Genomic DNA, 14,000 nt, shown 5'->3' with positions numbered 1-14,000 from the left:
TAAATTAAACCTACCCGGGCTGTTTTGCACTTCAGAAGAATTATTGAAAAGGGGGGGGGGCTGACCTGGTTGTTCCCAAACTTAGGAAAGGAAAGGAACCTCTCGTGCAAGCACTGAGTCATTGCTGACTCCTAGAGGGCGCCTGCTTTTGCTGACGTTTTCTCGGTAGACTTTGTAGTGGGGTGGTTTGCCATTGCCTTCCCCAGCCACAGTTACCTTTCCCCCAGCTAGCTGGGTGCTCATTTTACTGACCTCGGAAGGATGGAAGGCTGAGTCGACCTGAGCCGGCTGCCTGAGAACCAGCTTCCACTGAGATCGAATTCAGGCCGTGGGGAGAGTTTTGGCTGCAGTAACTGCCGCTTACCACTCTGTGCCACATGAGGCTCCCAAACTTAAAGGATATATAAACATTACTCCCCTCAATGGAAAGTACGGTGAATCCTGGAATGAATTAAAATATTTACACATCGCTAAACTTAAGGCCGGAATGCATCTAAACATTTACCAAGGATAAATCATAAAACAAATAGAGAGTACTCACAATGTTTATGATCTTCCTCGGCTTACATGAACAAGTAGCTAATGTCTGAAAAAAACATTTTGAAGCGAGGCTATTTCTAATGAGATAAATCAGTGGTTCCCAAACTTTTTCAGGTCACCGCCCCCTTGGTTCCACAAACTCATGCCCAGCACCCCCCTACCCTACACTATAAAAATCATTATTCAGAATAGTGGTTTTCAACGACCCACCAAGGAAGATAATAACAATAAAATACAAAACAGTAACAATTAATTGAATACTTTATTCAAAATCCAATTCGTGTGCCCCGCCATGCTGGCTGCAAACAGAGGTGTTCGCTCTCTTTTCCCTCCCTCCCTCGGCAAGCCTGGGGCGGGTGCTTCCCATTTAGAGGGGATTCTAGGAGTTGAAGGACTTTTTTCTGTCTAAACATGCATAAAATTGTGCCTTTAACTTATCATGTCACACTAGCATGAATACAGGAATCAAATAGGATTTCCTTCTTCAGTGGAATACACTTACTTAGGAGTAAGCACCATTTTGTTACAGGAAAGGATAATGTATTTTAATTAAAATTTTAAAATAATTATCTGCCACCTGGTACAGAGTTTTCCTATGGAAAACCTGGCTGGGACTGAAGTAGAGGGGCACTAATTTTACTGTACTTATTGTCTTTCAATATGGTTAAATATCCCACAGTTACCTTGCTATTCTATTTCTACAATTCATTTTCTCCTGTCTTTTCTTCACCCTCTCTTCGTTTTCAGGCTGAATCCTATGCACATTTACCTCAGAGTAAGTTCTATTGATCTCAGTGTGGCTTACTTCTGAGTAGACATACTTAGGATTGTGTTGCAGCTCTGTTTTTATGGTGACACAAAATACCATGGTAAACATACCATGTTTACCAAAAGAACGCTTGAAAAAAGGGGGTTGGACACCCTGAAATAAGCAAGGGCAGATAGGAATGGTTTCAGCAAGCATTCTGGAAAAAGGTGCTGCTGAATCTTCTCTAGCCAGGAAGGACCTGGGGAATTGCAATTCTCTCTCCCTCCCCCTTTTCTTTTCTCTCCCAATCCTGTTGTAGTCCAGATTTTTGGGGGGCTGGGAGCACACACAGAGACACACAGCAGCTCTCTCTCTAACCCCCCCTCCCTCCAAGCCCCCCCTCTCTGTCTCCAACCCTCCCTCCCCCCAAGCCTCACAATAGCTGCCGGGCTGACTACGACAGGAGGGCAGCAGCTCAGAGGGGAGATGGCCCCAATCTGCAACTCCTGACAGGGGAAGGGAGCCTGGTGATACCTTGCAGCAGCACAAGCAGTCCTGCTCCCCACCCAGCCTGCCGGCTGACTGCTGTTCTTGAGAGCTGCTCTGCCGCCCGCCGTCCTCCACATGCTCCTTCCTCTCCGCCACATGGCTGCTGCTCCCGCCTTGTGCAGCAACTATCGCGAGAGGTCAGCCAGGGCAGCAGCTCTGGCCGAGGGAGGGAGGGAGCGGGTGGGTGATGGTGGTGGCGGCTCCAGCAGGAAAGAAGCCCTGGGCCCTCCTAGGCAGGAGAAGAGTGGGCAGGGCAGCTGAATTCGCCGCTGTTTCCTGCTCTGCTGCCTCCTGTGGGCGCTTCCCCCACCCCCTACTTCTGGTGGGGCCGCTGTGGGCTTGAGATAGGAGGAGAGAGCGGCTGCGTGAGTGAGAAAGTCCTTCCTGAGCAGGAGCAGTGTGGGGAGAGCAGCTGAATTTGCCGCTCTTTCCTGCTCGGTCCCTGGGTTTTAGGACCTTCTGGAGAGACCACCTCGAGCATCCCCCTGCCGCCCCTTTGCCTGTTAGTGCCCCCTGCCAGTGCCCCCCTGCAGTCCCTTTGCCTCTTAATGCCCCCCTATGCAATCCCACCGCCCCCAAGGGGGCAATACCGCCCACTTTGGGAACCACTGAGATAAATGGTGGTGATAATCACCTGTGCTCTCGCCAAAGAAAGCTAAGCCCTTCAAAGGCAAAAGTTCCTGCCTGTATCCTGAAAGGCACTTCAATTTGATTACAACAATAAAAAAATCAAAGAAAGGACAATATGATAACAAAGGCGCAAATGCAATCCTACAAAACACGGGACCAATTCCACTCATCATTCAGACCTGCTGGCATAATTGTTTGAAGCGTAAAAATCCAAAAGAGTTCCCTTCTTTTTAGTCTGTTCTCCAGTATTTTACCAGAGCCAGTCTGTTTTTCAAGTACCCAGAATTTAACATCTATGGTATGACCTAATTCCATAAAATGTTTGACTAGGGGTGCATTCACTCTATGATTTCTAATGCAACTCTTACAGTATGCTCACATATTCTTATCCTTATTTTTCTGGTGGTCATCCCTACATATAGGAGTCTGCATGGACATTGAATAACATTTATTCAATTTAAATGTTGTAAACCGCCCAGAGAGCTTCGGCTGTGAGGCGGTATATAAATGTAATTAAATAAATAAATAAATAAAATAAATAAATAAATAATAACATAGATGACACCCTTAGATTCACAGTTGTACAGTTCCCGAAAGGTATACTTTTTATTTAGAGGGTTTGTGAAGTCCTTACTCTTAGGCGGTTTACACAAACACTGCAGTGGTGGCACAGATAGTTGCCCTTGGTTTTCTGATGTACGGTGCATACCTGGCTGCCGTTACTGTTACTCTTAAGGGTGCTGTGAACTAGTAGATCTTTCAAATTTTCAGCACGTTTATAAACAAGGATTTAATGTCACAGCTGCCACAGGGGCATCTACTAAGCAAAGCTGTCACAGGGGCATCTAAGGGAAGTTTTCGTTCTTCCATCACATCATGAGGAAGAGTGTAAAACCTCTGTGCTGTACTGACTCCCTTTTTCCCCTGGGAGTTTTCCACTCATCCTTCATTAATTTATTGAAGGAATTAGGAAAAGGTACCTCTTTGGTGTCTGTCTTGGGGTCTGGAAACATTTCTGTCCCTCTAGATAATGTTTGCTGCTGCTCAGATTGTAGTGGCTCGCTAGCTAGGGAGGCAATTGCTTTGGACAATAAAGGTTAAAAAAAAAGTCTTCTTCGTTAAAGAATCGATAGGATGAGAAATGGTCTGCAATTTGTGTGTCTGACCATCCACCCTCCTCCCCTTCTGAAAAGGACTCCTGCAGTGATATTATGGAGGAATCACTGTCAGGGTGGAGCCCAGCCAAGGCGGTCTTGGATTTTGTTAGTGCGACCTCTGGCTGTGGAGTGTGGGTCTGGAGAGTCAACCTCAGAGCCTACTGAGTACAGACTGTGGGAAGGATTGGGCTGTTTTGATTTTGAAGCCTTATTTTTGTTTTTAATTTTGTTTTCTAAGCACAAGTGAGGAGAGGAGGAAGACTTGGAATTGTGCAAGCTTCTGGTGCATTTTGCAGAACAGCTTGATCTCAAGGTTTGCTTATCTAATAAATGATCAGTCAGACTGTCCAGTACTGCCTTAGTGATCTGTGCTAAGACTGATTTATCTGTTTGAGCCATGCTTGAGTCAGGTGTTTGGGCTATCTCATTGTTCTCTGAGCAGTGGAGGTGGAAGGGGGAGAAAAAATGGATTTGATCTCACCCTTGATGTTGTTAGAGTGTCTAGCTGTTTGGTTGCTGCCTCCAGCTCTGAGTGGAGATGGTGGCCGTGCTTAGCCCCCCAACCCCACTCCAATGCCCCTTCTTTTGAGGCCAGGATCACACCATTCCTGGTGTCTAAGATACTCAGCAAGGGGCCGTAGCCCTGAGCTGGTGATCTCTTTGATCCCTCATGGCTGGAAGACTCAGTAGGTAGCTGAAGCTGGCAAACTGGTTATCTCCCAGATCATCCAGGTAGACCGTCCTTTTGTCCGTTGTTAGCTCCTTTTCAGGCCTTGAAATGGTTCTCTTTGCAGGAGGGGGTCATAGAGAATGATAGGCAAGCGGCAGAGAAAAAGAAGCAGAAAAGAAACTTTTTTCTTTTTGGTAAGAGAGGGTGAAAAGAAAGGCTGGATGTGAGAGAGAAAAAAGGTCAAAAGGGTAAGGAGTTTAAGAAATCTTAGAAACAGAGATAAGTATAGGCTTGATATAGGAGATGAGAATAAGCTCTGTCCTGAGCGAAAAGCAGGGATGAACTGGCTAGGAGGAGCTTCAGACCCATAGAGGGCTTAAAACTCAGTCACAGGAGTCCCTGCTATTCCTGGGCGATAGGGGGAGATAACCCATTGTGGGATGCTTTCCTCCCACCAACCTGGAGAAAGGAGACAATCTTTACTGATTTTTCCTTTTCCATGCTGTCCTCAGTACCACTTCCCATGCTATTTCCAGAGCAGATTTTTTAGGGGAGGAAAAGAGGAGCTGCTTGAGGAAGGGAAAAACTGAAGCTTGTCTCCTCCCTGCTTCCATCCACAGGAACACCCAATTAGTGGAGTTCCACTCCATGCAATTCTGGAGCCAACCCATTCATTACATTAAATTAAAAATTGCCATTAAAGTAAGTAAAAACAAATATCATTTGGGAAGTTATAAAGTAGTAATCAACTAAAACAATGACTTTAAAGCTTTTATTGTATCATTGTCACTTCAAACGTTGTAAAACAGTTTTCTACAATTTTGAGCTTTTCTTCAGAAAGGAGATTTTCCTGCTTCAGTTTTGAAATAAGCGCTTCCAGAGATTTGAGTCTGCTTAAGGTTTTTCTCTCCTGTACTTCTAAAAGTGCTATTTTGGAGTGCAACTTCAGAATTTTTTGCCAGAGTTGTTCCTTGTCTGTGTCTTGCCTACAGTATGAATGCTCAGTTTGTAGTACTTCAATGCCACTGCAACTGGTGATACACACAGATTGTTCAACTTCTATGTTTAATTTCTGGTCTGCAGGTAGGAATGAACCCTCTAACAACAAAGGAGTTCTTGAACACTCTGAAGGAACTATAATAGTGATAACAGATTCCTTATTTCCACTGAACTGTTCTAAAGCTTGTGACACTGTGTGGAACAACACAGAATTTTCATCAGTTTGTTGTACTTCTACAGAAGAGCCTGCAATCTGAGTGTCCAGTTGATCAGATGGAAGATCAGAAATTGGTACAGTGACATTATTAAATTCCAGAGTTGAATCCAAGTGTTCAAGATGCAAAGCCTGCAAAACTGTGGCTTTAGAATCCGAGACACGCTCAAGACATGAATGAAGGTCATGAACGGAAGTTTGCAAAATTGTGGTTGCACTACTGAAGATGTTCTCTACAGAGTTATTAAAACTATTTTCTGGGGAAGTCGAATCGATGGTTCCTGCATTCTGCACATCGGCTGCTATTAACACAGAATTTGCTTGCTCCATATTCTGTTTAACTGAGTTATTTGGACATGCAATGTCATCTTCAGCTTTTACTATATTCTGAAGTAGTCCTTCCTTTCCTGGCGACTTGCTTAAAGTTGTACAAAGTGCTTTTCTATGTAGGTTTTCTTCAAGTATAATATTTCTCTTTGGTGAACCATGTTTAAGAGATGTATTTGCTACACTTATGTTCCTTTCTCTGACATCTTCTATTCTTTTCTCTTGCATTTTCTTCTGGGAAAGTCCTTTTTCCTAAGAAGATAAACATTAAAAAGCCACTGAATATGACACATTACAGTAATTCCTCCCCCTATGGAGCTTTACAATGCAGTCCAATGCATGCTTGTTCAGTAGTAAGTCCCACTGTGGTCAACAGGGCTTACTCCTACTAAGTACAGGGCTGCAGCCCTAAATGCACTACCCTAGCATTATCCTGCTGCTCAAAAGGAATTTAAGCAATGTCCATAATCGTCTGTTCCTCTACGATGAACAGTTTACGCATTTGGGATTAGATCCAGAATTTACCTTCCATGAGAGGAAGGGCTCTGTTCACAGAATGTCTCTCTGCCCAATTTTGGGGGATTGCCCTCCTGCCCACACAACTTATTCCATTCAGCAAGGTCTCCTGATTCTCTGTAGCGTTTTCAGGGGGTTGGAAGAGCTGCCATCAGAAGGAGGGAGCAGGGAAGTCCACTCCCATCAGTGCAATCGATTTAGCGTAAATCTGGATCCAACCCCTGCTAAATAATTTCTAGGCATCTAACTTTTATTATTTTATTTTCAACGTTAAAATAAACCCAGTCAAATCTAAAACTAATGCTGCAATTAACTTTTCTCAGGTGCAGATCCCTACGAAGTACACACATTTATGTGCACAGCTCCACAGGCATGCTAAAATCAGTATGTGAACAATTTTCAGCTCCTTTACGGCGGTGAAGCATTTTGAGCTAAACGTTATGGCTTAACGTGTTGTGTGAACCATGCCTTAGCATGTCGTGTGAATCATTCCTAACCATGGTGGCTATATAACCCAAGGTTTAAACACGTCCGCTAACCATTTGCTTCAAAAGGGTCAGTGGGCGGCCTAACCATGACTTACCATGTTGTCTGTACAGGCCCACAGGGTTGCCATGTCTTAAGATACTTTCCAAGTAAAGGTTTAATTTTGTTTACATATGACATTTCAACCACACTAGGTCCACTTTGCTGAATTTTCCCTTGGTCAGATATTTCGATTCAACTACTTCTTGCTTCTGGAAAACTTTCTCAAATATTTATATAGCGTGTAAAATTAACTTGCCATACTTTTTTAAAGTTTTGTTTATCAAATATGCTACAATGGATCCCATTGTTTTAAGGGAATAGAAAACATTCCAGAAAATTTACATCACTGGTTGGTGTTAGAAGGGATTCTATGAAAGGTCAGCTTAATCACAAATTCACACCACATAGTTATAACCAAATCATGTCCACAAGCTGCAATCTCCCTTCTCACCCCTCTTGTAAGCAGACAAGTGCCTGTGAAGAATTTAGGAATGGCTTTAATACCAATCCCATTACAGCAGTGGTTCTCAACTTTTTTTGCTCCATTCCCCTTTCACGATTGTTCAGAATAATTCCCCCCTTCCCAAGATAGTCTAACTCAAAAGGTGCATTCCAAATAATATGCATATAATATTGAAAATCTTTTATATTTTTCTGTATTAGTCCCATTTAAAGGGGCAACGCAAAGCATGGCCCCTTTTACATTCTCAGCTCCCAGGCTTTGCGTTGCCCCTTTAAATGGGAAGCTTGAAACTTCTAGGATTACGAGGGAGGGAGGGAAAAGAGAGCAAAGGCCTGGCTTTTGCAGACAACATAACACTTTTCTGGGACGTTTTTAATAACATGTGTAGGAAGACATAATCTACAGTACTTTGCTGAATAGTGGTCCCAATTCCCCCCCTGGAACCCTAAAATTCGCCCAGGGGGGGGAATTCCCCCCTTGTTGAGAACCCACGCATTAGAATCAACATAAATACTCCCACTGTCACTATGAGGCAAAGCATCTTCATCACATGACTTATTTCTAGTCTACAATATATTATTTTACCTGATTATCAGATGATGAAAAAATAGTTGGCACTGCAGTTGTTTTCAAATATCGAATACCCCATCGGACGTCAAGAGAATCTGGTGTAAAATGGTCACTACAGAGGACCTGATGTTTACTGGGAATCCAGGTGTCACATTTCATATTTCGTAACCATTTCTCTAATCTTTCTTTATCATGAAGAGGAAATCTGCTTCAAAGGATTTGTACAAAACAGTATGTCATGCTTCTGGTAAAGTATTGCCTGCACAATTGCCTTTATTTATTCAATTTATATTCTGCCCATATACAAAATACTCTAGACAGCATTTTGGCATTCTCATACATTAGGATCGAACTAGGGTCTTAGAAAACATATTATTCTTAGCAGTATTATTTATTTATTTATTACATTTTTATACCGCCCAATAGCCGAAGCTCTCTGGGCGGTTCACAAAAATTAAAACCATAATAAAACAACCAACAGGTTAAAAGCACAAATACAAAATACAGTATAAAAAGCACAACCAGGATAAAACCATGCAGCAAAATTGATATAAGATTAAAATACAGAGTTAAAACAGTAAAATTTAAATTTAAGTTAAAATTAAGTGTTAAAATACTGAGTGAATAAAAAGGTCTTCAGCTGGCGATGAAAGGAGTACAGTGTAGGCGCCAGGCAGACCTCTCTGAGGAGCTCATTCCACAACCGGGGTGCCACAGCGGAGAAAGCCCTCCTCCTAGTAGCCACCTGCCTCACTTCCTTTGGCAGGGGCTCACGGAGAAGGGCCCCTGTAGATGATCTTAAGGTCCGGGCAGGTACATATGGGAGGAGGCGTTCCTTCAAATAACCTGGCCCCAAACCGTTTAGGGCTTTAAATGTCAATACCAGCACTTTGAATCGGGCCCGGACCTGGACTGGCAGCCAATGAAGTTGTAAAAGGACTGGCATAATGTGATCTCGCCAGCCAATCCCTGTTAGTAAATGGGCTGCCCTGTTTTGTACCAGCTGAAGCTTCCGGACCGTTTTCAAAGGCAGCCCCACGTATAACGCATTGCAGTAATCCAAACGAGAGGTTATCAGAGCATGGATAACTGTAGCTAGGCTATCTCTGTCTAGATAAGGGTGTAGTTGGTATATCAACCTAAGCTGATAAAAGGTGCTCTTTGCCACTGAGTTCACCTGTGCCTCAAGTGACAGTTCTGGATCCAAGAGCACCCCCAAACTACAGACCCGATCCTTTAGGGAGAGTGCAACCCCGTCCAGGACAGGGCAAACATCACCTCGCCGGACAGATGAACCACCCGCTAACAGTACCTCCGTCTTGTCTGGATTGAGTCTCAGTTTGTTAGCCCTCATCCAGTCCATTACCGTGCCCAGGCACTGGTTCAGAACAGCCACTGCCTCACCTGGGTTTGATGAAAAGGAAAGGTAGAGCTGGGTATCATCCGCATATTGATGACACCTCAGTCCACATCTCCGGATAACCTCCTCCAGCGGCTTCATGTATATGTTAAACAGCATAGGGGATAAAATAGAGCCTCGTGGAACCCCATGGCTTAGGAGCCACGGCACAGAGCAATAATCCCCCAGCACCACCTTCTGGTATCGGCCATCCAAGTAGGAGCGGAACCACTGCAATGCAGTACCTCCAACTCCCAGCTCAGACAACCTATCCAGAAGGATACCATGGTCGATGGTATCGAAGGCCGCTGAGATTTCCAGGAGAACCAACAGGGTCACACTCCCCCTGTCTCTCTCCCGACAGAGGTCATCCCACAGGGCGACCAAGGCAGTTTCCGTTCCAAAACCAGGCCTGAAACCCGATTGAAATGGATCTAGATAATCTGTTTCATTCAAGAGTGCCTGGAGTTGTCCTGCAACCACCCGCTCAAGCACCTTGCCTACGAAAGGGATATTAGCCACCGGCCTGTAGTTGTTAACATCCTCTGGGTCCAGATTAGGCTTCTTCGGGAGTGGTCTAATTACTGCCTCTTTTAAAGAGGCCGGCACCACTCCCTCTCTCAAGGAGGCATTTACAACCTCCTGGACCCAGCCGGCGATCCTCTCCTTATTTGATGTAATGAGCCATGAGGGGCAAGGGGCAAGCACACAGGTGGTCGACCGGACTTGGCCAAGCACCTTGTCCACATCCTCGGGCCTGAATAACTGAAACTCATCCAATAAAACTGATCCGGACAGCGCTCTGAACGCCTCTACTAGTGGTGCTGCATTAAGTGTGGTGTCCAATTCATGACGAATCTGAGCGACTTTATCTTCAAAGTGCCGTGCAAACTCGTCACAGCGTGCTACTGAGGGTTCAACTATCTCACGCCCTGGCCCAGAGTTTAACAGGCCACGAACCACTCGGAAAAGCTCCGCCAGACGACACTGAGAAGATGCAATGCTGGTGGAAAAGAACTGCCTCTTTGCCACCCTCACCGCCACAGAGTAGGCTCGATAGTGAGCTCTAAAACTAAAATTAAAAACTAGCAATTATGAGGGTCACATATAAATTAAACAAATGGCATGACATCACAATCCAAAGTGTTGGTATTTGACCTATGAAGCTACCTAAATGGGTTAGGAACAACCTGGGTATCTCATGGACTTCTTCTGCCCACGTGAGTCTGACAATGAATCAAGAAGTACCTCAGAGGCTCTTCTCTGAGTCCCACCATCATCACCAGAGCAGAGGCAGGTGGTGCCTGAAGCCAGGACCTTTTTTATGGTGGCACAAGGAGAAAGCATTTTTAGTTTCCTAGGCTTTTTGGGTCCGTTTCTTTCACTTGACTTTTATATAGCTGAGCTGCTGTGTACATATTATGTTAACTTACAGCTCATGTAATTTTGTTTATTTTATGCCCATAAAGTCTTTCCTTTCCCCAGCAACACAATAGCTCTGTTCAGAAGACACCTTAAACCACAGCTTTAACCATGATGAAGAAAGCAAAAACCTGTATTCACTGTGGTTAAAGCCAGGTTTAAGGTGCCTTCTGAACATGGCCAATGTGGTCTGACACTGGTTCCATGTTCTTACTGACTGCTTTATCAACAAAAACCATTCCACTAAATTATCAGAATTCTAGTTTAATTATCTATTCTTCTTATTTCACTAACAAAATTGAAGTTTGATGCAATCCAATTCTTTGTAGCCATGCCATAAACTTCTTCTGTGCCAACCAACAAAGACAAAGTTCCCAATGAACTAATTCAAACAAAACACTCCAAACAACGATGCCTGGACCAGTATTTAGCTTTTTATACAAAAACGAGAATATTAAGTTGTACAATTAAACTAAGTAATTATTTGAAATAATCATATAAAAGTCACTAAGTTTTTAAACTCAGTAATTATTTGAAATAATCATATAACAAGTCAGTAGGTTTTCAAAAATAACAATGTCAGTGAAAGTCTTAATCAGTTTCACAAAAGAATTATACCAGGCAATCTACAGTTGTATCTGGCAGTCTACTAGTTTTCAGACATACCAGTTATATCTGGCAGTTTACTACAATGGACCCCGGGTGGAATTCCATTTTGAAAGGGAAGTCTTCAGGTATTCAGATAAACGTTACTCATAACAGTTTATAATAATTTACAAAACTTATAACAATTTTTAAGTACTGATAATGTTGAAAAAACAGTTTAACATTCCTGAACGACTGAATTGTCAACAGTCTGCCAGCTAGTAAAGGTGAAAGAGCCTATTTTGGGGCTGGGATAATGGTGAAATAATCTCTTATTTCTTCAGCTTACCCTTCCCAAAAAGTCAATACTCCTAGGATCAGTCATAGACACACCCAATATCATGATGGCCACTGAGAAAGTTGCTAGAAAATACAAATTGTTTAAAAACCTACCTATACTTCCTTGAATGAATGCATTAAAAGTTACTAATGGTAAAGAAAATGAACTCTAAATGTGCTCTGATGCTCTATTTCTCAGCCCTGTCACAGAAAATTTGTTCCAGGCATAAACTATGCTGTGATATCATTAAACCAATGCTAAATACTTGCTGGAAGACACTTTATGGCCAAACCTGTATTATTTTGTGGCGGCTGATAAAACAACCACCATTTTGCAATCCTGTGTATATATACACGGGTTTATGTTCCACTGAATCCTGGGGGGTGTCATGCCAAGAAAACATGTATTGGAGCTGGCTTTGTTTTATAATTAGTTTCTTAATTTAGTAGGGGAGAAGTGAAAGTCACACTCTTGTCTAATCTGGCAGCACTAAACCACATGTTATGTTTTTATCCCTGTCAATGGTTCCTTTCCCATACCCATTTTATTCTCACAACAATCCTGTGAGATAGGTTGGGCTGAGAGAGAGAGAGGGAGAGAGAGAGAGAGAGAGAGAGAGAAACTGGTCCAAGGTTATCTAGTAAACTTCATGGCTGAATAGGATTTGAATCCAGGTTTCTCCAGTTGTAGTTTGATACTACTGACTCTTGGAATGGCAGGCAGCTGCAGGTGCAGTCTGGACTCCAAATACACCTATGCACTTTAAGAACATAAGAAGTGCCTTGATGCTGGATCAGACCAAGGGTCCATCTAGTCCAGCACTCTGTTCAACAAGTAGGACATGGTGCAATAGCACCCTCCCACCCATGTTTCCCAGCAACTGGTGCACAAGGGCTTACTGCCTCAAATACTGGAGATAGCACACAACTATCAGGGCTAGTAGCCATTGATAGCCTTCTCCTCCAGGAATGCATCCAACCCCCTTTTAAAGCCATCCAAATTGGTGGCCATCACTACATCTTTGAGGAAGGAATCCACTCACACATTCAGCTTCTTTTCTCTGCTGTTTCTTTGCATCCTTATGGGTCTATATTAGACTAGATATGAATAAATAGATCTACTTACTGCAAATACCGATGGCACGGCTGACATTTTAACCTCCGAGCACTAACCTGTCATCTGGTTATTACATGCTCAGTAGGGTGTGTGCAGATGCATAAGGTTGAATGTGTTCACATGCAAAGGAGCTGGTTTTCAGATGTGAGAACAGTACAGCACGGGTGCATTTGCTGTGGCTTCTACTGTTTATTTATTTATTTTATTACATTTATATACCGCCCCACAGCTGAAGCTCTCTGGGTGGTTTACAACAATTAAAAATGGTAAACATTAAAAGTATACAAAGTTTAAAAACCATCCAAAACATAAAAACAGTATTGTTCCAGCCTTCCCCAACACAGTGCCGTTTAGCTGGGTTGGACTTCAACTCTAATCATCCCATCCAACGTGGTGAATGGTCAGAAAAGATGGGGGTTGTAATCCAATATATCTAGAGGCCACCAGATTGGGGAAGGCTGGTTTATTCTTTCACATCCTAGCTTTGGGACCTATGCACACCGCCTGAGGGAGGGAGGGAGCCCCCTTGGCACTAGGGGCGCATACTTCCAAGTCAGCATGGAAAGGATCACGCTGCACAACCCTAAGCACGCTCTGCATGCCCGCCCACCACAATGAATTTCTGGCACCTATTTCCCTGTCAGCGTGAGCTTCGTGAGGGTTGCCTGTAGTTAGGGTGGCCATATGGAAAGGAGGACAGGGCTCCTGTATCTTTAACAGTTGCATTGAAAAGGGAATTTCAGCAGGTGTCCTTTGTATATATGGGGAACCTGGTGAAATTCCCTCTTCATCACCACGGTTAAAGCTGCAGGTGCCCTCTTTTGTATCTGCTCACTCTAGTATAGCTGCTGCAGCTTTAACTGCGGTGATGAAGAGGGGATTTCACCAGGTGCTGCACACCTGCCATTGTCCCCTGCTGAAATCCCCTTTTCTATGCAACTGTTGAAGAGACGGGAGCCCCGTCCATTCTTCCATAGGGTCACCCTTGCAGTCCCCGCAAAGCCACCCCTCCAGCCTCCCTACGCGAGGCACTCACGGGTAGAAGCTGAGCTTGCGCTGGTCTCGGGCGCTCTGTCCCGCTCGGTTTCTGCAACAGGTGGCTGCACAGTACCGAGGCATGGCACGGGCTCCGCCGCGGCCAGAGGCTCCAGACGGCACCAGGGCGGCAGCAACTCCTCCCACCTCTCGCCCTTAGGTATACACACACATACGCTTCCGCTTCCGGGA

The 14,000-nt window shown here is 44.0% G+C and overlaps 1 protein-coding gene across 1 annotated transcript; it reads right to left on the bottom strand.

Annotated features, from left to right (window-relative positions):
- Nucleotides 1-5,052: 5,052 nt before the first annotated feature.
- On the bottom strand, nucleotides 5,053-13,940 carry THAP5 (THAP domain containing 5). Its single transcript, XM_063125868.1, has 3 exons — nucleotides 13,810-13,940; nucleotides 7,927-8,116; nucleotides 5,053-6,086 (listed from the first exon to the last, which is right to left on the bottom strand). The coding sequence occupies exons 1-3, from the start codon at nucleotides 13,890-13,892 to the stop codon at nucleotides 5,067-5,069; spliced, it is 1,293 nt and encodes a 430-aa protein (XP_062981938.1). The 5' UTR covers nucleotides 13,893-13,940; the 3' UTR covers nucleotides 5,053-5,066.
- Nucleotides 13,941-14,000: the final 60 nt, after the last annotated feature.

Source organism: Elgaria multicarinata, chromosome 4 (assembly GCF_023053635.1).
Source record: "Elgaria multicarinata webbii isolate HBS135686 ecotype San Diego chromosome 4, rElgMul1.1.pri, whole genome shotgun sequence".
NCBI lineage: Eukaryota > Metazoa > Chordata > Lepidosauria > Squamata > Anguidae > Elgaria > Elgaria multicarinata.
This window is presented reverse-complemented; position numbering and strand designations above follow the sequence as displayed.